The sequence below is a fragment of the Saccopteryx bilineata genome, chromosome 2, assembly GCF_036850765.1.
Source record: "Saccopteryx bilineata isolate mSacBil1 chromosome 2, mSacBil1_pri_phased_curated, whole genome shotgun sequence".
NCBI classification, from domain to species: Eukaryota; Metazoa; Chordata; class Mammalia; order Chiroptera; family Emballonuridae; genus Saccopteryx; species Saccopteryx bilineata.
Window position 1 is genome coordinate 3,494,002 of NC_089491.1, and position 24,754 is coordinate 3,518,755.

At 60.0% G+C, this 24,754-nt stretch overlaps 3 protein-coding genes across 6 annotated transcripts in view; 1 reads left to right on the top strand and 2 right to left on the bottom strand.

Annotated features, from left to right (window-relative positions):
• Positions 1 to 1,652: 1,652 nt before the first annotated feature.
• Positions 1,653 to 9,506, top strand: SLC2A6 (solute carrier family 2 member 6). 2 transcript variants are annotated; one of them, XM_066255816.1, is made up of 10 exons: positions 1,653 to 1,777; positions 2,317 to 2,479; positions 3,473 to 3,679; positions 4,325 to 4,424; positions 5,422 to 5,633; positions 6,027 to 6,179; positions 6,831 to 6,939; positions 7,318 to 7,503; positions 7,733 to 7,878; positions 8,754 to 9,506. In XM_066255816.1, exons 1-10 carry the CDS (start codon positions 1,686 to 1,688, stop codon positions 8,907 to 8,909), a joined length of 1,524 nt encoding a protein of 507 aa, XP_066111913.1. In that variant the 5' UTR covers positions 1,653 to 1,685; the 3' UTR covers positions 8,910 to 9,506. The 2 variants fall into 2 exon arrangements, with proteins under 2 accessions (XP_066111913.1, XP_066111915.1); XM_066255818.1 differs by having other exon boundaries at positions 6,111 to 6,179.
• Positions 9,507 to 11,579: 2,073 nt separating this feature from the next.
• Positions 11,580 to 23,452, bottom strand: CACFD1 (calcium channel flower domain containing 1). The gene is made up of 5 exons (XM_066255854.1): positions 23,269 to 23,452; positions 19,796 to 19,868; positions 17,255 to 17,380; positions 12,309 to 12,416; positions 11,580 to 11,809 (listed from the first exon to the last, which is right to left on the bottom strand). The coding sequence occupies exons 1-5, from the start codon at positions 23,387 to 23,389 to the stop codon at positions 11,719 to 11,721; spliced, it is 519 nt and encodes a 172-aa protein (XP_066111951.1). The 5' UTR covers positions 23,390 to 23,452; the 3' UTR covers positions 11,580 to 11,718.
• Positions 23,453 to 24,058: 606 nt separating this feature from the next.
• The window catches only part of ADAMTS13 (ADAM metallopeptidase with thrombospondin type 1 motif 13), a 28,747-nt gene continuing 28,051 nt past the window's right edge, over positions 24,059 to 24,754 (bottom strand). For all 3 annotated transcript variants that reach the window (XM_066255799.1, XM_066255800.1, XM_066255801.1), the window contains one exon: positions 24,059 to 24,429. In XM_066255799.1, the coding sequence (XP_066111896.1) occupies positions 24,244 to 24,429 (186 nt within the window). In that variant the 3' untranslated portion in view covers positions 24,059 to 24,243. The remainder of the gene's footprint in view (positions 24,430 to 24,754) is intronic.

A 24,754-nucleotide genomic window follows, 5' to 3' on the forward strand; every position in this document is an offset into this window, starting at 1 on the left:
AACCTGCAACCTTGGCGTATCCAGACGACACTCTAACCAACTGAGCCACCCAGCCCGGGTCTGAAGCTTCTGGTTCTTGACCTGGGCAGGAATCACAGGGGTGCACACAGCAGTCTACTGGTCGAGCCGCACATTTTAAGATTTGTGACATCTTCATCTCTAAAATGTGCTCATGAGCCCTGTGCAACATGATCGGTAAGAGTCACCCTTGACTGGGTGTCCCTTAATGACAGAAAATGCTTACAATACCACGCAAAGGGATCACACAACTGTATGCACACAATGGGCAAAAAATGCAAAGCAGGCCTCTGGGGTAAAGGAGGCCTGACTCCAGCTGTGGAGGCTCTCAGGAAATAGCTCTGTTTCCTCTACTGTGTTACTCTAGCTGCATTTCAGGGGTAATAAATAGGAATTCCGAAAATTCGGAAATAACCCCAAAGTTCAACCACAAAGGATCAATTTTAAGATACATGTTGTGGCCCTTCCATTCAGCAGGGTAGGGTGAGTGGGATCCAGCCCTCTCCGAAAAGTCCAAAGAAAGAGCTGAAACTTGTCATTGTGGTGTTTTGTTTTGTTTGAGTATGGTTTTCCAGGGGAATTTTCCATTTCTGCTTTATTTTTGTGTTAAATGTCGTGTTATTACTTATTTACAAAAAAGCCCAAGTTATTGCTGCAGCCGGAAAAGACCAGACACGGGGGGGGGGGGGGGGGGGATACAAGTCTAGCCCGCTGGAGCCGCCACCCCCTCTTCCCTCTGCCTCCACCCCACAGACCCTCGCTGTCCTGCGTGTCTGTCCGCCTGATTTCATGGCGTCTCGGGATGAGAGGGAGCCCGGAGGCGGTGACTCAGGCAACCGAGTGGCAGGGAAGGCGATGGATCAGAGCACAAGGTGGAGCTCATGGTCTTCCTCCGGAGGGAGACACGAGTTCGCTGTGTGACCTTGACGAGTTGCTTCGCCTCTCGGGGCTTGAGTTTCCTGCGGCCCGTAGAAGCTGAGCCCCAGGTCGGGCGCGGTCTGTGCCCTCCGGCTGGTACCTGGCTCGGACCCCAACATGGACACTGAGGAGTCGGCAGGGGCTCTGCCTCCAGGACCCGCGCGAATATCTAGCCATTTCCCTCGGGTGCACTTCCGGCCTTCAGGGACGCACGAGGCGCGGCCGCGCCCCGGGGAAAGCCTGGCCGCCCCGCCCCAGCGCTGCGCCCTGCACCGCGTACTCGAACCCGCGCCCCGGGAAAGCCCGGCCGCCCCGCCCCAGCGCCGCGCGCCGCACCCCGCGTCACGCACCCGAGGCTGCGCCCGGGGAAAGCCTGGCCGCCCCGCCCCAGCGCTGCGCCCTGCACCCTGTACCCGAGCCCGCGCCCCGGGAAAGCCCGGCCGCCCCGCCCCGCCCCAGCGCTGCGCCCTGCACCCCGTACCCGAGCCCGCGCCCCGGGAAAGCCCGGCCGCCCCGCCGCGCCCCGCACCGGGTACCGGAGCCTGCGCAAGGGAAAGCCCGGCTGCGCTCCGCATCCCAGCATCTGCACCCTTCGCGGCCGCCCATTGGCCGGCACCGACTCTGCAGGGCCGCCCCGCAGCCAATCGTGGAAGGGGGGCGGAGCTACAGGATCGGCCGGATGCTCCAAACCGCTGTGGCCAGACGCTGCCCTGGCCCCTCGGTGGCGCAGGTGACAGCCGCGGCCGGCCATGCAGGAACCGCTCCTGGGAGCGGAGGGCCCGGATTATGACACCTTCTCTGAGAGGCCTTCTCCGTCGCCTGAGGAGAGGACGCAAGTCGGGTGAGAGTTGCTGGGCATGGGGGCTGCGGGTGGGGGCTGGGATCCGCCGTGGTCCTCCTTTGATCATCCAGGAGTGACCAGCAAAGGGCTCTCTGGACTCCGCCCCCGTCCCAGAGAGGTTAGTCCTATTTAAGGAGTTTGGTTATGTGTCACCTGCTCCCCACCTTACAGTACCGGGCCCATCCCCCAACTGGCACAGACAGAGAGACTGGGGCCCAGAGAGGGCTAAGGGCTTGCCTTAGGTCACACAGCAAGCTTGGGGTGGCAAAGCTGAGAGCAGAAACCAACCATCCTCTCCTGGAGAAAAGCCTCCTGCACCTGCATCTCAGCTACAGCCATGGGCTGTGGGGACTATACTCAGACTCTGGGGTTTTCCAAGGGAGCTGGCACTTGGAACCTAACTGGCCCTCGACCCAGCCCTCCCCAACCCTGCCCTCTGAGTGGATGACCACTGTACTCGGGACAGGCAGCAGACTGGAGAGGAGGGGCTCAAAGACCCCCTCAATCTCTCTGCCCCGCCCCACCCCCACTGCCCCCAGAGCCCTACAGAACAAGAGGGTGTTCCTGGCTACCTTCGCTGCCGTGCTGGGCAACTTCAGCTTCGGCTATGCCCTGGTCTACACGTCCCCCGTCATCCCGGCCCTGGAGCACTCCTTGGATCCAAACCTGAGTCTGACCAAAACGCAGGCATCCTGGTTCGGGGTAAGGGCCATACTCTGAACTGGGAGGGGCAGGATGGGGCAGGGGCACAGGGACACACGGAGCTCTGTCCCCGCTAGGGACCCACTAAAGCTCAGCCTCACCCTTCCCTGGAGGGCTCATACCCTCCAGGCTGGGGGTGGAGGAGGGGAGTGAGGCCAATGATCTCTGAAATAGAAGGAGGAAGTGAAAGCCGCTGGAGACATGTGGCAAGGAGCCTGCGTCCTTTGAAGTCTGCACCCGGTGGGGTTGAGGGTTCCCCAGACCCACCCCCACATCCATAACTAGGCCGTCACAGCCGAGCTGACACCTCCCGCATGACGGGGGTCCGGGATATCAGGGGCCTATGGAAGGAGGCCCTGGCCGGAGGGCAGATTGGGGGCAGGTGGAGAGGAAGAACAAGGCCTCGTGTGTCCCAGGGTTCTAGAACTACGATCTTAGTGGTGTCAAATTCCCAGTTCCAGCGTATCACCTAATAGCAATGCACACTGGGTGCTGAGCACTTATTATGTGCCAGGTGCATGCTGGGCACTTTACATGGGAGCTGGTTGACTCCAGGGCCGACCCTCTGAGGTGGCGGCTGCTGCTCTCTCAGAAGAAACTGAGGCTTGGACAGACTAAGCGGTGTGCCCAAATCACAGACTGGATCCTACTCATCATACTGTACAGGGAATCCAGGAACCCCAAATCTCAAAACCCCCGGGGGACTTCAAATCACAGAATCCTCCTGTCTGCTCTATTATAATATTAGACATTTAAACGGAACCGTGGTGGCGCGTGGCCTCACTTCCACCCCAGGGCAGGACTCCCTGTTGCGGCGTCCCTAACAAGTACTTGTCCACGTGCCGCTGCACAGCTCCGGCGGCGGGAGGCTCACTACCCTTCGGGGCCCGCAGCCCGCAGCCCGGGCCCCCAGAGCCAGCCGTCTCCAGGCTCTGACGGAGGGTGTGGGATGTGGGCTGCCCAGACATGTCTGCCTTGCCCCCTCCTCTACAGTCTGTGTTCACCTTGGGTGCTGCGGCTGGGGGCCTCAGTGCCATGGTCCTCAACGACCTCCTGGGCCGGAAGCTGAGCATCATGTTCTCGGCTGTACCCTCTGTGGCCGGCTATGCGCTCATGGCAGGTGCCCGCGGCCTCTGGATGCTGCTGCTAGGGAGGACGCTGACCGGCTTCGCTGGAGGGCTCACAGCGGCCTGCATCCCGGTAAGGCCAGGGCTGTCCACCCCGGGTCCCTCCCAGCCTCAGGAGCATGCTGACCGCTGGGAGTTCAGGGCTCCTAGCCTCCCAGGTCCATTGGTCAGTGAGGATATGTTTTCAGGGGACCCTCAGTTCACCCAATCAGGGCAGCTGATTTCAGGGCAATCTGTTCCCGTGTCCCCAGCTGCCCCCCCACTCTGGGCTCCATGCACTTCCTATTCCATCTTCTGAGGTCAGACACGTTTCTCAATTGCAGAAAATCCACATTGAGCAATGGAGGAAAGGGAAGTCCCTGCCTTGCCCCCTCCCTGCACCTATGTCTTACCCACCACACCCCACACCCAGACCGGGACTGGGGCGAGCCCAGCATGGGTGAGGGCTGCTGTCGGGAGCAGAGACCAGAGTTTGGGTGCTCTTGTGCCTCCCAGTTCCAGCCTCCTCTGCCCATTTCAGAAGTGAGTGCTTCTGCCCACTTGACAGTTAGGAAAACTGAGGCCCAAAGGAGGTGATGAGGAGAGTCGTGATCAGGACAAGAAACCCACCAGAAGCCCCCACACCCCTCTTCCCGAGGACCACCAGGGCCACCTCTGCCATCTTGGCCAGGCCCCGCCTTCCCACCAAGGCCGGGGTGTGGGGCGATGTGTCTTGCAGGTGTACGTGTCTGAGATTGCTCCCCCTGGCGTTCGTGGGGCTCTGGGGGCCACACCCCAGCTCATGGCCGTGTTCGGGTCACTGTCCCTCTACGCCCTCGGTAAGACAAGTGCTAAGCAGCTCCTGTGGGCAGGCTAGGGGGTGGCAGGGGGTGAGCAGATGGTGGAAGGGGAAGGAATGTGTCCCAAAATGAGCCCCGGGCTGGGAGGCACGACACCTGGCTTCCTGGCTGTGCATGGGCCACCACGGAGCCGTGTCCCTCCAGGCAATTTCCTGCTCCTCTCTGGTCACCAGGCCCCACTCTACCGGGGCAGGGAGGACTTCTCCTGGGCCAGGAGTCTGCAGACTGTCTTGGACTGCAGAATGCTTCCATCAGCTAGTCTTAGGTCAGAAGCCCACATAGAAAAAGGGATCACGGCCCTGGCCGGTTGGCTCAGCGGTAGAGCGTCGGCCTAGCGTGCGGAGGACCCGGGTTCGATTCCCGGCCAGGGCACATAGGAGAAGCGCCCATTTGCTTCTCCACCCCTCCGCCGCGCCTTCCTCTCTGTCTCTCTCTTCCCCTCCCGCAGCCAAGGCTCCATTGGAGCAAAGATGGCCCGGGCGCTGGGGATGGCTCTGTGGCCTCTGCCCCAGGCGCTAGAGTGGCTCTGGTCGCAACATGGCGACGCCCAGGATAGGCAGAGCATCGCCCCCTGGGGGGCAGAGCACCGCCCCTGGTGGGCGTGCCGGGTGGATCCCGGTCGGGCGCATGCGGGAGTCTGTCTGACTGTCTCTCCCTGTTTCCAGCTTTAGAAAAATGCAAAAAAAAAAAAAAAAAGAAAAAAGAAAAAGGGATCAGAGCGCAGTTGGTTGAGGTGGGGTGGGGGTTTGTTGGTGGAGGCCTGGGGTCCCGCTGGCTCAGGCTGTCACCCCTGCTGTGGCCCCTGAGACCCTCCAAGGACCTGGGCCCTGTGCCAGTGGCCAGTCAGTCCGTGTGGCGCCTCCCATAGGAGGAGGAACTGGGACTAGCCCTAGAGGGCAGGTAAGGTTGCTCAGAGGCCCGGTGGGGGTCTGTGTCCAGCCTAGGCCCCAGCTCCTCACTTCCCCCTCGTCCCCAGGCCTCCTGCTGCCGTGGCGCTGGCTGGCAGTGGCCGGGGAGGGGCCCGTGGTCGTCATGATCCTGCTGCTCACCTTCATGCCCAACTCGCCACGCTTCCTGCTCTCGCGGGGCAGGGACGCAGAGGCCCTGCGGGCACTGGCCTGGCTGCGCGGGGCCGATGCCGACATCCGCTGGGAGTTCCAGCAGATCCAGGACAACGTCCAGAGACAGGTGCGGGAGGGTGGGCGCCCCGCCCCGCGCACACACACACACACGCCTCGGGGGGCCCACAGCTGCGTCCGGCCCGGCCAGTCTCCAGGCCTTTCTGAGCGTCACCTGCTTTTCCTGGAAAGCTGGGAAACCAGTGTTCCCACCTCAGGTGCCGCAGCACCTGACCCAGAGCATGTGCCCTGAGCAGGGGGTGCCCTGGGGACCCAGCGATCCTGACGAGCTGCCGTCGGCCGCGGCCTGCCCCTGACCCGGGAGCCTGGGGCTCGGGCGGGGGGCTCCCGGCCTGTCCCCCCATCTGACTTGTTTCCTGGAGGAAGGAAGGAGTCTCTGCCCAGCTCCGTGCACTCCAGGGCAGGGTGGCATTGGCTGGAGGGGCTGGCCTTGTGTCTCCAGAGCAGCCGCGTGTCGTGGGCCGAGGCCCGGGACCCGCAGATGTGCCGCCCCATCGCCATCGCTGTGCTGATGCGCTTCCTGCAGCAGCTGACGGGCATCACGCCCATCCTCGTCTACCTGCAGCCCATCTTCAACAGCACCGCGGTCCTGCTGGTGAGCGCCTGGCCCCACACCCTGGCTCTCAGTCCCAGCGCCCCTCGGACACTGTCCCTCGCCTCGCACCTGCCCCGTGCCACGTATCGGGCTGCGGTGTGCGGGTGGAGACCGCCAGGCGCTCGGAACTGTTTCTGTGCCGTGCACCTGTTCTCAGAGTGGTGTTTGCAAGGAAAGCTGACATGGTTTCATAGAAATGCAGACCCCTGGGGGGCTGTGGACCCCAGGTTCAGAGCGTCGGCCTCCTTGCCGGAGTCGCTTCTCCTCCAAACCTCAGCTTGCTCCTCTAGGTGGAGATAATAGATGTGTGGCCTCGCTGCCCATCCCGGGTTCAGAGGGAGGTGAGGTTTGAGGATTAGTGACAGCAAGCTCCACCAGTCATGGTCACACCTAGGTTCTCAGCTCAGGGGCAGGCCTGGCAGTTGTGCCCCTACCCAAGAAGCCTTGCAGGCCAGGGCGGGTGACCAGAGAAAGTGCTTGGTACATAGTAGGCGCTCAGTGGCTCAATACTCCAAGGAGCTGTGGCCGTGGCTTGGGGCCTGAGCACCCTGCAGTGCTTTGCGGGGGGTGGAAGGGGTGGGAGGTGGGAGGAGGTAGGGCAGGAACGGCGGGCCAGGTCCCTCAGCTCCAGTGTCTTCTTCCTCCCTGCAGCCCCCCGAGGATGACGCCGCCATTGTGGGGGCCGTGAGGCTCCTGTCGGTGCTGATTGCAGCCCTCACCATGGACCTGGCCGGCCGCAAGGTTCTGCTCTTCGTCTCAGGTGAGTTCCGCCATCCCCTCCGGCAGCTGCCACGTGTTGTGCCAGTCAGGGTGGGTGCCCGGTGGCTGGGAGCTCCCGAGGGCTTGGGTCAGACCAGCCCCGGTGGCCCCTGCTTCTCCAGCACCTGCACGGGGCCTGGCACGCAACCAGCCGGGCTCCTGAGAGGAACAAGCGACTGATACACTGTGGCGTGTGTGACAGAAGCCCAGACACAGCTGGAGTGGGGGCCTGCCGCTCCATGGAAGTGACCAGTCACAGACGGATGTGATGGCAGCCTGGATGGGAACCGGGACACTGAGGGGCTCTGTGGAGGGAACTTCTGAGGAGCAGCTGGCTCAAAGGGTCCTCGCCCCTGGAGGGCCACCTGTCTGTCCACAGCTGCCATCATGTTTGCTGCCAACCTGACTTTGGGGCTGTATGTCCAATTTGGTCCCAAGCCTCTGAGCCCAAACAGCACCGTGAGCTTGGAGAGCACGCCCATGGGGGGCATGGAGCAGCCCCTGGCCACACCCACCAGCTACCTCACCCTGGTGCCCCTGCTGGCCACCATGCTCTTCATCATGGGTAGGTGTCGCAGTGACCCCACGGGCACAGGGAGTCTGGGAGGGTGGCTGGCCGGGGGGGCGGGGCTGTCATGTAAGCGAGGCGCGGGGGACATGGCTGTGTCATGGATGGTCACTGCTATCCTGGTGGTCTGGGATGGTTGGGGAGGTGTCTCTCAGCAGCTCAGGGGAGGCAGAGAGCCCCTCCCAGCCCCCACTGGGCCTGAGCTGCCCCTGCCCCCTCTGGACAGGTTACGCCATGGGCTGGGGGCCCATCACCTGGCTGCTCATGTCTGAGATCCTGCCTCTGCGGGCCAGGGGCGTGGCCTCAGGGCTCTGCGTGCTGGTCAGCTGGCTCACCGCCTTCGCCCTCACCAAGTCCTTCCTGCTGGTGGTGGTGAGTGCCAGGGCTGTGCGGAGGTCTGCTCCCCCATGTCCTCCGAGAGCAGTGCATGCCCCATACAGTGAGGTCACGCAGGCTCCATCATTACCACAAACAGGAGCTGGGGGACTGTTCTGAGAAATCAGCTGACCTCCCAGGCCAGGAAGCCACAGCCACTCAGTCACTGTCTCTGGGCCTTCTGTCTGGGTGGGCAGTCTGGGTCTCAGCAGAGTGCCCTAGAGGCCAACCCACACCTGACGTCCTACACACCACACACACAGCTCCCACGGGGCTCAGCCCACCTCTGGGTTCCAAGCCCAGCGGGCCCTGGAGCTAATGGAATCTCAGAGTCCTAGCTCCCAGGTAGGAGAATCTAATGGGACAGCTCTGGTGCTGCCTCCCCAGGCCGGGCAGGGCTGGGGCCCCCAGAACAGGTGGGACCGCTGGGAGGCCCTGTGTGCACAGCCCGAGCAGCACAGATGGGCGTGGGGCTGGAGGGAGGAGAGCAGGAGCAGGCTCCCAGGCGTGGCGGCAGGCTCCCTGCAGGAGCTCAGAAGGGCTGACAGGGAGATGGGCCCAGGGGCACGGCGAGAGGGGCGCCGACCTGGAGGCTGAGGCCAGAGGGCCAGGCTGGGGCAGGTTCTGAGTGGAGTGCTCCGGGCAGAAAGGAGACCCTAGGCCTGTGGCTGAGGACGGCTGGGGACAGACCTCCAGGGTCTCGAGGCCACCTGAGGCCCCTCCGTCACCGGCTGGCAGCAGTGGGAGCCCCAGGTCTCTGAGGAGGAAAGAGCAAGTGGAGCCCCCCCCAATGCTAGCAGGGCCCAGAAGTTCGCGAGGGGCAGGAGGACCCCGGGTCCCCGTGTGACTGCGCACCCCCTCTCCACCTCCAGAAAGCCTGCGGCCTCCAGGTGCCTTTCTTCTTCTTTGCCGCCATCTGCTTGGTGAACCTGGTGTTCACTGGCTGCTGCGTGCCCGAGACCAAGGGCCGGTCATTGGAGCAGATCGAGTCCTTCTTCCACACCGGGAGGAGGTCCTTCCTGCATTAGGTTGGGGTCCTGCACTGGGAGGGCGAAGCCACTGGCGGCCACTAACCTGCATGGCAAGCCCAGGAGGGAGCAACATACCATCAGCCAGACACAGGACGGGCCAGGGCGTGACGGGCCCCAGAGCGCGTCCTGGCACTGGACAGCCAGCAGCCCTGCCCAGCCTGGGTCCTGGTGCAGGCAGCCCGTGGTGTCGCACATTCATTGGCCAAAACCAGCTGGCAGAGGAAGCAGTGTGTGCTGCAGGAGAGCACGTGGCCCCAGGTCTGGGGACAGGGCCTTCCTGGGAAACCCCACGCGTGGAGGACGCCTCCCCTAGAGGGTGGTGGGCTCGGGCAGCGCAGCGGCTCCCAGAGCAACGGCACCATTGTCCTGTCCTCATGTGGCCACCATCGGGCATCTTGGCTGTGGGAGGGTGGAAATCCACACCTGAGGCCTTGCAGACGCCACGGGCAGTGCTCCAGACTCCCACAGGCCAGGGCACAGGACCCACAAACACTAACTTCCGCACCAGCCCGATGTCTGGGAACAGGGCTCTCGAGCGCTGCCTGAAAACTGTGTGCCCCTATTTATAAAATAAAACACTGGGCTGTGACCCTGCAGAGGAAGTTGTTCTGGTGGGGTGCCCCCCCAGAGCCAGGCTAGACCCCACATTTTCAGTCCTGGTTGCCAGGGCGTGCTGTCCCAGATGGGGACCCTGATTGCCACCCACCCTGTCCACAGTGAGGAGCACGGTGGCCCGACTGGGGTGTCAGCCCTGCCCAGCAGGCTCCTGCTCTTCCAGCCGAGGGACCTCAGGTGAGCTGCTAGAGCACAGCCTTCCCAATGAAAGGGCAGCTAACCCCAGGGCCAGCGGCCCCGCCCAGCCGGTGTGGGGTTGGGCATCGCCACCACTCACTCAAGGCAGAGCTGGCGAGCAAGCGTACAAACCACCACCAGCCTTTATTGCTCAGAAGTCAAGGTGACCACACAGTAACAAGGACCAGGAGAAGACAGAGTCCGGACACGTGAAGATGGGAGTGTGTCCTGGTGGCTCGGCCCCCTCAGCCACCTGGACAGATGTTCCTTTCAAGGCAGGACTCCCCCTGGGAGACAGGGCCCCTGCTCCGGGACTGCTGAGACTCACTGGGAATCTGGGCAAGTGACCTGCGCTCTGGCCTGACGGAGGTTTGGAGGGCCCTGCCCTCCCTGCGTCCGACTCTACGGCCTGCCCAACGTTCACCCAGTTTCCCCCCAGGGTACAGGCGCAACCTTCCCAGACACAGCCAGCCCCTCCACCCCAGCAAGGGAACCCCATTAGCAAGCTGCCTGTGACGAGCAGGAGGGCTGGCAGGAGGGGCCCGAGCCCCTTCCTGGGTAAGAATGAGCTGAGAGGGGCAGCAGGGCCCGCTCCTCCGGGGAGGTAGACAGGTCTTGTTCACGGCACACGTGGGAAAAGACACACCCACACAAACGCACGGGCGCACACACCACCGACCTGGAGAGGCCTGGAGCCCACAGCCCTTTGAAGCCAACCACTGGCCTGAGGAAGGTGGCCCCAGAGGAGCCCTGAAGGCACGTGTCCCAACACACTGGCCACACTGCAGGGCCCTGGGCTCGGCCTGCCACCCTCCCCAGACCAGGAGCTCAGAGCAGGCCCAGCCCGGGGCCGGGAATGAGAAGCAGGAGTGGGCCCCAGATGGAATCTATTCCACACCAGCCAGCCCTTCTGCCCGGTGCTGCCGGGCTCAGCCAGGCCCCGCCAGACACACCTGACAGCCCAGGGCCAGCCTGGCCAGCAGAGCAGCCAGCGGGCTGGGGCGGGAGGAGCACAGACTGGCAGCAGCCTGGGGAAGACGAGGGCACAGGTTCCGGGAGGGCCACCCTCTGGCCCCCACCACAGCCTTGCTCCTCGGTGGTCTGCCGTCGGGCCATGGGAACAGCCCTCAGCCCTCTGCCCAGCTCTCAGAAGGCCGGGGGCGGGCCAGCAGCAGTGCTCCAAGGGGGTCGAGCCCAGCCCCTCCTAGCAGGGCTCAGGCCGCTGCTGCCAGGGCAGGACCAGCCCACACCCTTAGCACCGGGGGGGGGGGACAGAGAGCCAGGGGCCCAGGGCCGCCCAGGGGAAGTGTTCTAAGGCGGTCTGCCCAAGGCTCCAGCTGTCCAGCTGCTGCCATGGCTGCCGTCCCAGGTGTTCTAAGACCAGCGGGGAGCTCTGGGGGCCCCTGCAGAGGACAGAGTGGCTGGGGGCCACGGGCAGTAGCAGACAGCCCTCAGGACGCTGCTCTGCCTGATGACAGGCAGACCGGTGGGCCCAGGTGGACCCACCTGCACGAGGCTCTGTGGCCTGGGGAGCTGAGGAGAATCACTCCGGCCGATGCCCAGGCCTCCCACCTGGAGAGGACCACCGCTGCCAGGGGAAGCTCCTCCCAGGATCTCAGCGGGTCCCTGTGGTTCTGCAGGCTGGGAAAATCTGAAATCCACCTGCGACCTGTCCCTGTGGGGCCAGGAGGGCTGCTGCCTGCTGGCTCCGCTGCAGGTCGTGTGGCTGGGTCCCCCGTAGCTGCCCTGCCCAGCTCCCTGCTGCTGGTCCAGGCGTCAGAGCCCTCGCTGCAGCACCTCTGCACCAGCTCAGAGCAGGAGACACCAGGCCGGGGACAGGGGCAGACAGGCAGGCTCCCAGCGTGGGAGCAGGCGCAGAAAAGCTGATGGGAGCCGGGCCAAGGCCCCTCTTCCAGGCTGTCCCCCAAGGTCAACATTGCAGGCCTCGTCCCTCCTGAACACGCACACATGGGACCCGAGGGGCGAGAGGGTGGGGCGGCCACCCAGACCCACTTCACAGCTCCCCCTCCAGGGTCTCTGCAAGCTTCTCCTCATCCGCCTGCTGCTTCTGCTGCTGGATCCTGGCATAGGAGATTGCGTCACCCCTGCAGAGAAAGCGAAGCCGAGTCACAGCGGGGACAGACCCCAGGCAATGGCCCTGCCGGCCACCACCTGACTCCTGGCCAGGGACCCTGCCGTGGGCCGCAGGCAGAGCCCATTGGGCCTCTGGTTTCCCCAGAGAGCCTCCTGCTAGGCTAGCAAGGACATGTCATCTCTAACAGTGGCACAGGCTGCCTGGGCTGCTGGGCTGCGAGAGGGCAGTGACTGGCAGCAATGCTGGGTCAGGATGGGGAAGGGCTCTCATGAGCTGCGGATGCTGTCCCTGCTATGGGCTGACGGGGCAAGACTGAGCCACCGGGAGATCTCGAGAATTCTGTTCACGTTCCCTACAGCTGAACACCCTTAAGATACTGACGAGTCACTGACACCCTCTGGGCCCCCATTTCCACAAACGGGTACCAGGGGCCACTCTCCACCCATCCTCCCTGACACAGGAGGCAGGGAGTCCAGATCCCCCCTGCGGGCAGGGACTGGCAGACGCACTTTTTGCCCAGAGCGGAGAGTCCGTACAGCACTCCGGTGGCAAAGGCGATGGCGTTGCCCAGCAGGGTGGTCAGCGTCAGTCTGATGACGATGGGGATGACGGCCATCCTGGGGGAGAAGCAGAAGTCAGGGGGCACGCCCACCTGCAGCCCCCGCACCGGCTCACCCTGGTCCCCTTCCCAAGCTGCCGGAACGGGAAGGGTCCCCAAAATCAGCCGGGAGAGATGCACAGTGGGATCCTAAGTCCTCTAGCACCGTGAACCTGTCTGCTGGATTCTGTGCGTTTTCTGGTGAGGGGACCCAAAGCTTCCCTCAGATTTTTTTTTTTTTTTTTTTTATTCATTTTAGAGAGGAGAGAGAGAGAGAGGGAGAGAGAGAGAGAAGAGAGAAGAGAGAGGCAGGGGGGAGGAGCTGGAAGCATCAACTCCCATATGTGCCTTGACCAGGCAAGCCCAGGGTTTCGAACCGGTGACCTCAGCATTTCCAGGTCGACGCTTTATCCACTGCGCCACCACAGGTCAGGCCAGATTTTTTTTTTTTTAATCAATCATTCTTTTTTTTTTTTTTTCTTTTTTCTTTTTTTTTTTTTACAGAGACAGAGAGAGTCAGAGTGAGGGATAGACAGGGACAGACAGACAGGAACGGAGAGATGAGAAGCATCAATCATTAGTTTTTCGTTGTGCATTGTGACACCTTAGCTGTTCACTGATTGCTTTCTCATATGTGCCTTGACCACGGGCCTTCAGCAGACCAAGTAACCCCTTGCTTGAGCCAGCAACCTTGGGTCCAAGCTGGTGAATTTTTGCTCAAACCAGATGAGCCCACACTCAAGCTGGCGACCTCGGGGTCTTGAACCTGGGTCTTCCGCATCCCAGTCTGACGCTCTATCCACTACGCCACCACCTGGTCAGGCCCATCAGATTTTTGTAAGAGTCTGTGACCCTAGTGCAGTGGTAGTCAACCTGGTCCCTACCGCCCACTAGTGGGCGTTCCAGCTTTCATGGTGGGCGGTAGCGGAGCAACCAAAGTATAAGTAAAAAGATAGATTTAACTATAGTAAGTTGTTTTATAAAGATTTATTCTGCCAAACATAGTGAAAATCCGACACAAAGTACTTGGTAAGTAATTATTATTATATGCTTTAACTTGCTGTAACTCTACTTTATAAATTTTATAAAGTAAAGTTACTTCCCTACTTTATAAATCGCCATTACTGTGGAGCTGGACCAGGCTGTAGCGCAATGGATAGAGCGTCGAACTGGGATGCGAAAGACCCAGGTTCGAGACCCTAAGGTCGCCAGCTTGAGCGCGGGCTTATCTGGTTTGAGCAAAAGCTCACCAGCTTGGACCCAAGGTCACTGGCTTGAGCAAGGGGTTACTCATTCTGCTGAAGGCCCGCAGTCAAGGCACATATGAGAAAGCAATCAATTAACAACTAAGGTGTTGCAACGAAAAACTAATAATTGATGCTTCTCATCTCTCTCCCTTCCTGTCTATCTGTCCCTATCTATCCCTCTCTCTGACTCTCTCTCTGTCTCTGTAAAAAAAAATAAAAAAATAAATCACCATTACTGTGGAACCGGTGGGCAGTTAGGAAATTTTACTAACAGAGATACAGAAGTGGGCGGTAGGTATAAAAAGGCTGACTCCCTGCCCCAGAGGGTTAAACAGCACCGAGACGACCGATCGCACCCCCTCGCTGTTTATGAAAACAAAGCTGACCAGAAAACCTCAGGTTGGCTCAGTCCTCCCAAGCTGTGTGACTGTGGGCAAGTTACTGAACTTCTCTGACGCTGTCTCTGTCCCAGGGGTGGGGATCAAAGCTCAGAGGTTTCGAGACTGAGCAAGGTGAAGTCATGCTGAGTAGTTAACATTGTGCCTGGAACAGCGCAGGCACAAATTACATGCTGGCTCCTGTTAGCACAGCAAAACTAGCCATCGCTCAAGGCGGTCCCAAAGATGACACTGTGTAAGACACAGCGAGCCTCTCATCTCTCCACAAGGGTCCCGGTGGGAGCAGCCAACTGGCTCCATCCTCTATCTCAGGGGTCGTGAACCTATGGCTCGCGAGCCAGATATGGCTCTTTTGATGGCTGCATCTGGCTCACACAATATTTAATTAAAAAAATAATAATGTGGGCCCTGGCCGGTTTGCTCAGTGGTAGAGCCTCGGCCTGGCGTGCGGGAGTCCCGGGTTCGATTCCTGGCCAGGGCACACAGGAGAGGCGCCCATCTGCTTCTCCACCCCTCCCCCTCTCCTTCCTCTCTGTCTCTCTCTTCCCCTCCTGCAGCCGAGGCTCCACTGTAGCAAAGTTGGCCCGGGCACTGAGGATGGCTCTATGGCCTCTGCTTCAGGCGCTAGAATGGCTCTGGTTGCAACAGAGAGACGCCCCAGATGGGCAGAGCATCGCCCCCTGGTGGGCATGCTGGGTGGATCCTGGTCAGGCGCATGCGGGAGTCTGTCTGACTGCCTCCCTGTTTCCAACTTCAGAAAAATACAAAAAAATAAAAATAATAATAATAATGTGAAAAATATAAAATATTCTCATGCACTACAATCCATTCATTTCCTACCGCTCATGTTCATGGTTGCAGGTGGCTGGAGCCAATCACAGCTGTCATCTGGGACAACACCAAATTTTTATTGGATAATGCATAACGTACACGGGTCATTGTATGACTTTCACAGAATTACATTTTAAAATATGTGGCGTTCATGGCTCTCTCAGCTAAAAAGGTTCCCGACCCCTATCTATCTGGTCCTAGCTACAGCGTGACGCCACCTGGTGGCAGGTGTCCACTGGGGCTTAAGTATACATATCCATGGGGCTGACCCTGGGTCCCCGGATTTCCAGACCAATGGCAGCAATGAGATTAATCAGGCCACTTCCTGGATGCTGCTCCACCTGCGCCTCCCCCACCCTGGGCATGCTCCGCGCCGGTACAGAGCTCAGACAGCAGCCGGCAGCCCTCTGGCTGCCACAAGGGGGGGGGGGGGGAGTGGGACCTGACCCACCGGACTCTACCAGGATTTCCAATCCAGCTGGACATGTGGTCACGAGGTCCTGCTGTCCAGTTGACCCTTGCACAGCATGGGTTTGAACCACACCGTCTACATGTACACGGACCTTTTCAAATAACTGTGCAGCACTGGAATGTACTTACATTTCATTATCTTACGATTTTACTGTCCCTTCTCTCTAGTCTACTTTACTGTAAGAATACAGTATATAATGCCCATAACATACAAAATATATGTTAACCATCTGTTTATGTGGACAATAAGGCTTCCTTCCAGTCCACGGTAGGCTATTAGTAGTTCAGTTTTTAGGGAGTCAGAAATGATACATGACTGCATGGTGGGTGGCGTCCCTAACCCCTACATTCTTCAAGGCCAATGTCAGTCATAAAATTCCTAAGTAATAAGAGAATAATAGAAATTCCCAAGAAAAAAGAAAGACCACAAGGGGAAAAGCTGTGAAAATAAAATCAAAGGCAATCAACAGGCTGGAAAATATTAGCAGGACACCTAACAGAAGGATTAAGATCTCTTTCATACAGAGTCACATAGGATTTACTAAGGGAAGCACTAAGACCCCAACAGGTAAAAAACTGGGTCATTTTCAGAAAAGAAAATGCCATCAATAAAAACAGGGGAAAATGTTCTACTCTTTAGCTAAGACAGAAAGGTGGACATGGTGCCAGCACTGGAGGTGGGCGGGTGGGAGAAGTCAGACCACCTCCTCTTTGCAAAACAATTTAGTCACCCATTGAAATCTTAACGATCTCACCCTTTGACCTAGCAAAGCCACACCTGGACATATGTCCTAAGGGAATCGCACCAAGCAGGATATTTTAGCATGGGTACGTCATCACAGCTGACTCAGACCAGGTTTACACACACAGAAAACAATGTATCCAGTTAAATATTTCCATGATTACAAGAAACCTTATGAAGTCTTTGTGGTAATAACGAAAATGTCTGTACCATGGGATAAATGGGGGGGGGGGATATAAATTTACTTACAATGGTTATAACTGAGTGAGAAACAGGTTTAACAAAATACCTGAAGACACAGTGAAGAGACACATCAGAACATTAACAGGGGGTGGGGCTACGGGTGACAATCTCCTTCCTATTTTCCAAATTACTTTTAATGACTACATATTACTGCTGGCAGCCATTAAAAACGCACGAAACAGAAAGAAAGAGCAGGGCAAAGGCGAGGGAGACGCGCCGTGTTCTGTGAGCCTGTGGTTTAGACTCAGAGCAGACAGCTCTACAACAGGACGTGCATCTGGGCTCTGGCCAAACTGCTGGGCCTCCAGGAGGGGAGGAAACCTTTGAAACAAGAGCCTCTTACTTACCTCTGCAGAGAACCTAGATAATATTAACTAGTGCAGCTGCCGCTGCCGCCCGGATCCACTGACAACCTCCCAGGGACCAGGAGCTGCGCAAGGAGCTGCTGTGCATGAAACACACTGGGCAGCTCATCTCCTCACTCAGACGGAGCACTACACTGGGCTCGCTGTCAGAGACGGGACACCAGAAGTGTATCTGGGAGGCGGTGTTCTCCGTCTGCCTGGGCTTCTCCCTTTATGGAAGGACGTCTGGACAGCCCACACCTTGGAAGGCTGCAGACACGTGCCACACGGACGCACAAGCATGTGCTTAACAATCCCGGCCAGTGGGCCAGAATCCAGATGCTTCTCATGTTCTCTATGCATGTGTGGCTCGTGTCTGAACCAGTACGACTGAGTGCTGGGTCCCTTCGTGTAGCGGCTACCATGATGCGCACAAAGGTATCCCAGCTGAAACCCCCACTGACCGTGACTGAGGGCATCTGCCCCCTCTCCCCCGAGCCAGTGCCACCGCCACCATCCAGGTACCCACTGAGCAGGCAGGTCTGGAAACCAGCTGGGGCGCCCTGCCCGCAGCCCCTCACCCGCAGTAGAAGACAGCCTTCTGCCAGGAGCGCAGCCGGTCCACCTTCGCTGACACCGTGTTGGCGAACTCGATGAACGGGCAACAGAAGGGCACCTCGCAGAGCAGCAGGATGAAGGCGTTAGTGCTAGAGGGCAAGTGAGAGGGCATGTGGCTGGCCAGCGGGACCTGTGCCAACTCCCCACCACTTCCTGCGCCCACCCCTCACCACTTCCTGCGCCCATCCCCCACCACTTCCTGCGCCCACCCCTCACCACTCCCTGCACCTGCCCCACCACTTCCTGCACCTGCCCCACCACTTCCTGCGCCCACGCCCCACCACTTCCTGCGCCCACTCCTCACCACTTCCTGCGCCCACCCCACCATTTCCTGCGCCCATCCCCCACTTCCTGCGCCCATCCCCCACCACTTCCTGCGCCCACCCCCACTTCCTGCGCCCATCCCCCACCACTTCCTGAGCCCATCCCCCACCACTTCCTGCGCCCATCCTTCACCACTTCCTGCGCCCACCCCTCACCACTTCCTGCGCCCATCCTCCACCACTTCCTGTGTCCACCCCTCACCACTTCCTGTGTCCAGCCCTCACCACTTCCTGCACCCACCCCACCACTTCCTGAGCCCATCCCTCCCCACTTCCTGCGCCCACCCTCACCACTTCCTGCGCCCATCCCCCACTTCCTGCGCCCAGCCCTCACCACTTCCTGCGCCCACCCTCATTTCCTGCGCCCACCCTCATTTCCTGCACCCACCCCTCACCACTTCCTGCGCCCACCCCCACTTCCTGCGCCCACCCCTCACCACTTCCTGCACCGAGCCCACCACTTCTGCACCCACCCCTCACCACTTCCTGCACCGAGCCCACCACTTCTGTGCCCACCCCTCACCACTTCCTGCACCCATCCCACCATTTCTTGCACCCACCCCACTTCCTGCGCCCACCCCTCACCACTTCCTGCACCGAGCCCACCACTTCTGTGCCCACCCCTCACCACTTCCTGCGCCCACCCTCATTTCCTGCACCCACCCCTCACCACTTCCTGCGCCCACCCCCACTTCCTGCGCCCACCCCTCACCACTTCCTGCACCGAGCCCACCACTTCTGCGCCCACCCCTCACCACTTCCTGCACCGAGCCCACCACTTCTGTGCCCACCCCTCACCACTTCCTGCACCCATCCCACCATTTCTTGCACCCACCCCACTTCCTGCGCCCACCCCCACCACTTCATGAGCCTGCCCCATGTCTCCCTAACTGAGCTGCAGGCCCCTGAGGGGAGATCTGGCTCTTCCCTTTACCCGTCCTGTCTCCGGAGGAGGAGGAAGAAGACCCCTGCATCACAGCACGGCTGTGGCCCGCAGCCAGTTGCTCCCGCTGGGTAGCTGTTACCACCAGCACCCCCAGCAGCCAGAGAGCTGTGGCACGTGGACCAGGAGCCGGGGAGGAGGTCAGTCTGTCCTCAACCAGGGGCTGAGGCTGACACAGCCGGCCCTCTGGAAGCCCACGCTTGGGGGGGGGGGGGGCTCAACAAGCCCTCTGTGCAGTCCGTGTCCAGGCAGGGGACAGCTAAGCCAGAGGACAGAGGCTGTTGGCTTCAAACTTCCTGCCCTTCCATCTCCCTCCATGCCCAGGGGAAATTTCCCAGGCTACCCTCATTTGACAGAAACACAGGCTCAGGGTGCCCCAAAAGCCCACCTGTGCCCCCTAAAGCAGGAACTCTCTGCACAACTAGCAATGCCCTCACCCGACCTCCCGCATGGGCAGGTCCCAACTTGACCCTCACCCACATTAGGACAATCCCTTCCCATCCAGGGGTCCAGTGCCTCCGCCTTCAGTCCCGCCTCCACGGTCTAGGACCAGCAGAGGTCCCAATGCTGAACCAGAGCAAGCTCCCCTCCCCCCGGGTCTAAGCAGGGGCTGAGTTCCCAGAAGGCAGGCCCACATCTCATCTATCTCTATGCCCCTCCCAGACCAACCCCCACATGGGCACAGACCTTAGTAGGTGCACAAACACCTCTCCCCCCGGTGGGTGTCAGACGCAGCCAGAGCTGCCCTGGCCAGTTCTCACCCCTCCCTTCCCTTCCTTTTCACCAGGACCCAGCGACCCTGGCAGGAGGCAGGCAAGGAGCTCCTCGAGGCTGTTCTGAAGCCTGATCCCACGCCCACTCTGGTCTGCCCTCTCGGTGGCCAGCACTGCCTGCCCACCCCCAAGCTGGTCTCCCGGCCCCAGCACCTGACTGCAGCCCCACTGGAAACCAGCCTTCCAGCTCAGTCCTCGGCTGGTGCTGACGGGCTTGGGGCTCCCAGAGGCAAGGCCCATGACAGTGGGCTTGCTGGCTGTGGAGTCTGACTCCAGACAATGGGGGAATGTTTGTGGCCTGGGCCCTACACGCAATAAAGGCCTGGGTGGGTATTCCCGGCCCCGGTTCTAATGGGGGTCCGAAAAACTCAACACGGGGGGCATGAAGGAGGTAAGGGTCTGCACGGGAGCCCGAAGTCCACATGCCCCAAAGCCCACCAGGCAGACAGGCGCAGGGCTACTCACATCATCCACACGCCAGCTGCGATGTTCAGAGGGTGGATGGTGACGCAGCTGAAGAGGCCGGAGATGGCGCAAGCTTGAAAGCAAGAGACACAAGCGGGAATCAGCAGATAGGAAGGGACAGGCTGCTGGGAGGCCGGCTGGAGAGACGGCTGTGACCTCAGGGGACCACCTCGCAACACCCGTGCTTGGTTCTTCTCCCAGCACCTACAAGTCCCCTCTCTGCCCTCTGAGACAAGGGAGACCAAACACTACTGCTCCATGTCACAGGTGCGGCACTGGACTCAGAGGTGAGGCCGAGTGCCCTGGCGCCACAGCAAGGGTGCGGCTGCTGTCAGAGCCCGGTGAGGCTGTGCGGGCACTTCACCCTCTCTGTCCCGGGGCTTGGAGGAGCCTGCCCCTGACCCACAACTGTACCAACACCCATCTCACAAGGTGGTTCTGATGAGAGAGAAAGTCCAGGGCAAGTGGCCCCATTCACAGGGCTGGCCACATACGAAGTCCTCGGACTCAGAAAACGTGGCTCGGACTGTGGTTGGGACAAGGGCTGCCCCTCTCAGAACAGGAATCAGGACCGAGGAGACCTGGGTCGCCATTCTAGCTCTTATACACCGGCCGCGCGACCGTGCTGGGCGTGTTCTCTGCACCTGAGGCCTGCTGTCTCCTACACACAGGCAAGCCCACAGTCCAGCCCACCCACCCCTGAAACAGCAGGGGGTCATGTCAGGGAGGGATGCATCCTCTTCCAGCCCTCCCAGTGGCTTCTCCAATGCCCGAAATACGGAGCTTTGCCCACCCCTCCCAACGGCTCCTTACGGGCAGGGTCCACCACTCGCCCGCCCGCTCTACCCACAGCACATAGCCCAGCTGCACCAAGAATGCCAGGGGCGCCTGACCTGTGGTGGCGCAGTGGATAAAGCGTCGACCTGGAAATGCTAAGGTCGCCGGTTCGAAACCCTGGGCTTGCCTGGTCAAGGCACATACGGGAGTTGATGCTTCCAGCTCCTCCCCCCGTCTCTGTCTCTCTCTCCCTCTCTCTCTCCTCTCTAAAATGAATAAATAAAATAAATAAAAATTTAAAAAAATAAAAATAAAAAAAAATAAAAAAAAAAAGAATGCCAGGGGCCTGCCAGGCAGGTCCGGGGAGCTGGCCCAGGCCAGACCAGTGCAGCAATGGGCCCGCTGAGGCAGCAATCAGCCACCAGCTCATTAAACTTTCATGGCTCCCGTGCAGCTGAGCCCTGCCACGGCCTGGAATTCCGCTGCTCTCCAGTGTAACCCTATGCCAACAGCAGGCAGTGGAGGAGGAGCCCAGCAAAGTGAACCCTCGTGTGCTCCCCAAGACCTCCTAAGATGACAGATGTTCCGCCTGCTAAAAAGGCAGTGCTTGTCCTGGGTAGTTCTCATACATACAGTCAGGCAGCCAGGTTCCCGGGGCCACAGACACCAAGTGCCCAGGGACAACAAGGCTCTGCCGGTCAGCGGCACCTGCCTCGCCTGATAGCAACTGACACCGCCCGCTGCTGCGGCTCCACCTGCAGCGCCGACCCTACCACACTGTGCTACCCGCAGCCAGCCATCGGGGAGGGCCAGGTTATAACCAGGGTCCCCTAGCAATCAAGGGCTGCAGAACATCCCCTCAGAGTCAGCGACACTCAAGCCACGTGAGGGAGGTGTGCTGTGCAGCCCGCTCCTCCCGAGGACGGTGAGGACCCAGCGTGATCGCCCCCAGGGCCCCCACCACGGAGGAGGGCAACCCTACCCCACAAGGGACCAGCCAGAAGCGCAACCTGGATTTCATCTCTAAAACTCCTCACGGTCTGCATTCTACACTGTGACAGACTACAGACGACCCTTGAACAACACAGCAATTAGGAGAGCCGACCCCTCGTGTACTCGAAAATCCGAGTATAACATTTGACTCCCCAAAAACTTTACACTTGTCCCTCACTGGGATGGGTTCCAGTACCCCCATGGGTATCAAAATGCACAGATGTCCAAGTCCCTTATATAATATAAAATAGTGTAGTTGGAGCTATGCACCTGTGGATTTCCAACCACGGATTAAAAATACTGTTTTCAATCTGTGACTGGTTGAATCCACAGCTGCGAACCCCAGGGATACAGGCAGCCAAATGCATGTTTACTGAAAATCACCCACGGATAAGTGGACTCGTGCTGTTCAAACCCTGTAGTTCAAGGGTCAACTGCATTTGGTGTTCACATCATTACAACCACCTCCCCCCAAACCTGCAGGTGAAACACATTTCCGGGTAATGCACAGGTTTCTCCTGCAACTTCCTTTGTAGTCCCAACAGCACCAACTCCTGGGGTGGCCAAGGTGCCCCTCTTTGAGAAGCACGGAATTGGATGGGATGCCAGGATTAACCCAGGGGTCAGCGTGGTGAGGGCCAGAGGCCAGTCAGAACCCCTTCCTTTCCCCCCCATTGACCACTGTCACACCCCACAGCACCCCCACGCGCATCCTCCAGGGAAACAGCTAATCTCTATTTATTTGAGGTCAGTCTCTAAGGCCTGACCTCAAGCCCACCAGTCTCTCCTACAAAGTCAAAAAGGTGCTAAACAGCAGAACCAGGGACTTAGGGACCTCTTGTGATTGGAGGGGGGAAGGGCCTGTCCCACCGCTGCTTCTGGCTAAGGGCCTCGCCCTGCACTCCTGAACGTCCTACCGCCACTCACCTGCGGGGAGGGGACTGTGCAGAGGAAGGAGACCAGAAACGCGTTCCTTCCCGCAGATCTGCCCTGACCCCAGCCCTCTGTGCCAGGCGGGCACTGCTCAGATTCTGTGGGACTTCTCGGGCCCGCTGCTGTGCCCGCTGCTCTCCGTATCATCCCCGGCAGGAAGGAGAGCGCAAACCATCCCAGGAGACTTACATGTGTCTTTGGAAGACCCGCCCTCCCATCTTCGTTTGGCCTTCTGTAGCAGAATGTCTTTCTATCTGTGTTTTTGAGGGCTCTGTGCTAAAACAGTCCGACTTCCCCGGCAACCTGAGGTCGGGGCTGGGGAACAGGCGGGGAGATGAAAGGGGCCCGAGGCGCAAGCCCAGCAGCAGCAGCGGGAAGGCAGTCCTCCCTTCCGGGCCGGGCCCGCTCCTGGAAACCTCGCGCCACCTGGCCCGGGACAAACAACCTTCGCCCAAGGGGAAGGCGGCTGCCGCCCTCACCCACGCTCAAGTCAACAGGTGAGGTCTGCAGGCAGAGAGAGGGGCAGTGCCCGGACCGCGCCGGCTCCAGCCTCCCAGCGGGAGCTCCGGTTCCCTCCTGGAATGCCCCAGAGCCGCCAGCTCAGCCCAGCCGGGAAACCCAGGCGCCCAGGAAGCGGGCCGGTAGCCATAGCAACCGCGCGGGCCCGCCCTCCCGCAGACCCTCGCCCAACAGTCCCCGTCCCGGCTGCCGGGGGCGCGCATGCGCAGTGGGCGGCGGGCTCGCCCCCCTCGCCCGGGCAGGGTACTCACAGATGGCCCCCAGAACCCCTGACAGGCGACAGAGCCAGCGGTACCACCACGTCATGCCCTCCTCCTGCGCCGGCGGCTCCGAGTTGACGGACGCCGCCGCTCCCCCGCTAGCGCCGCTCATCGTGTCGCTGTCCCGAGCCGCCCACCGCCCTCACAAAGGGCTCCGGAGCCGGCCTCGTCGGCCAGCGCGCTGCCTTGTGGGAGAGGCGGCCTCTCTTATTAGCATAGGGGGCGGGGCTCACAGGCCCGCGGCGAGTAGCGTCCGAAGGGCTCATGCTTATTAGCATAGGGGGCGGGAGTTCCAGGGCGGTAGTGAGATAAGCCAGTGGGGCTCGCAGTTATTAGCATAGAGGGCGGAGCTCGCAGGTCCTTGGCTAGTTGAGCCAGTGGGCACGCGTTTATTAGCATAGGGGGCTGGTTTTGGCGCTGGACTGCCAGGTAGACAAATCCGCCCAAAGGAACAATGTAGCCTACGGGGCGGACTCCGCAGAGGATGAACAGGTACTCCAGCATCGGGACTCCACGCCTCTCCTCCCTGAATACGAAGAAGACTGTTAGGAGTGGCGAGTTTGATCCAATCAGGGACGGGTCTGGAGCTTGACCGCGGCCAGGGGACGCCCGCTGTGCTGTGAAATGGGTTTTCAAGCCAGATTTAGACAGGTTATGTGAAGAAAACGCCAGTCTGTCCACACGTTCCGTTTATTGACCTCCGACGGGCTGGGGCTGCCTTTCCAAAAGTCTCCCACCCACCCACCCCACCGCGCCCCCTAACGTTTTTGCACGTGGGAGGAGCTGCTAAAGGTGATATTTAAGACTGGAGGGAATTCAAATTGGAAAGCAGGCAGGAGCTGGCCAGGCACCTAACAGATGCCCATATATATATATATATATAATGTCAGGTTCCCTCCTGTCTAAAACGCAGGGAGGCACCCCACTGTGCCCACCGGGCAGCTGAGCAACGTGCATGGAGAGGAACTAGGGCAGGCCACTGTGGTGCTCCTGAGCTCTAGATTGGAGTGTCCAGTACTGGCCCCGCAGGCGGGCACGTGTTTCCAGGAAGCGCTGGCTAAACTCCATCTCAGCCTGGCTGCCCTCTGACTCCCAGTAGAGCACTTGCTGCCCGCGGAACGTCACCGTTTTCAGACTGTGGATGTCCCGGATCTAGGAGGAAAGGGGCAGCCCCGAAGGACCCAGCCACAGATGAGAATTAATTAGCTAGCTTTCATGGAGCCTGTAATATACAAAGCATAACGCACTCAGGGTCACACTTAAGCCTCACACAAGAACCCTATCCGGAAGACACTGTTATCCTCCGGGAAACAGGCTCAGAGAACTCGTTCCACTTATAGGTGGCACAGCCAGGCTGCCAGGGCTGGGACCTGAGCCCAGGTCTGTCCGGTTCCAGAAGCCAGGCTGCCTCCTCCAGAGGAGCTGATACCTTGCAGAGGACAGTTGTCCCAGTACCCACAGAACCTCGTGGGGGAAG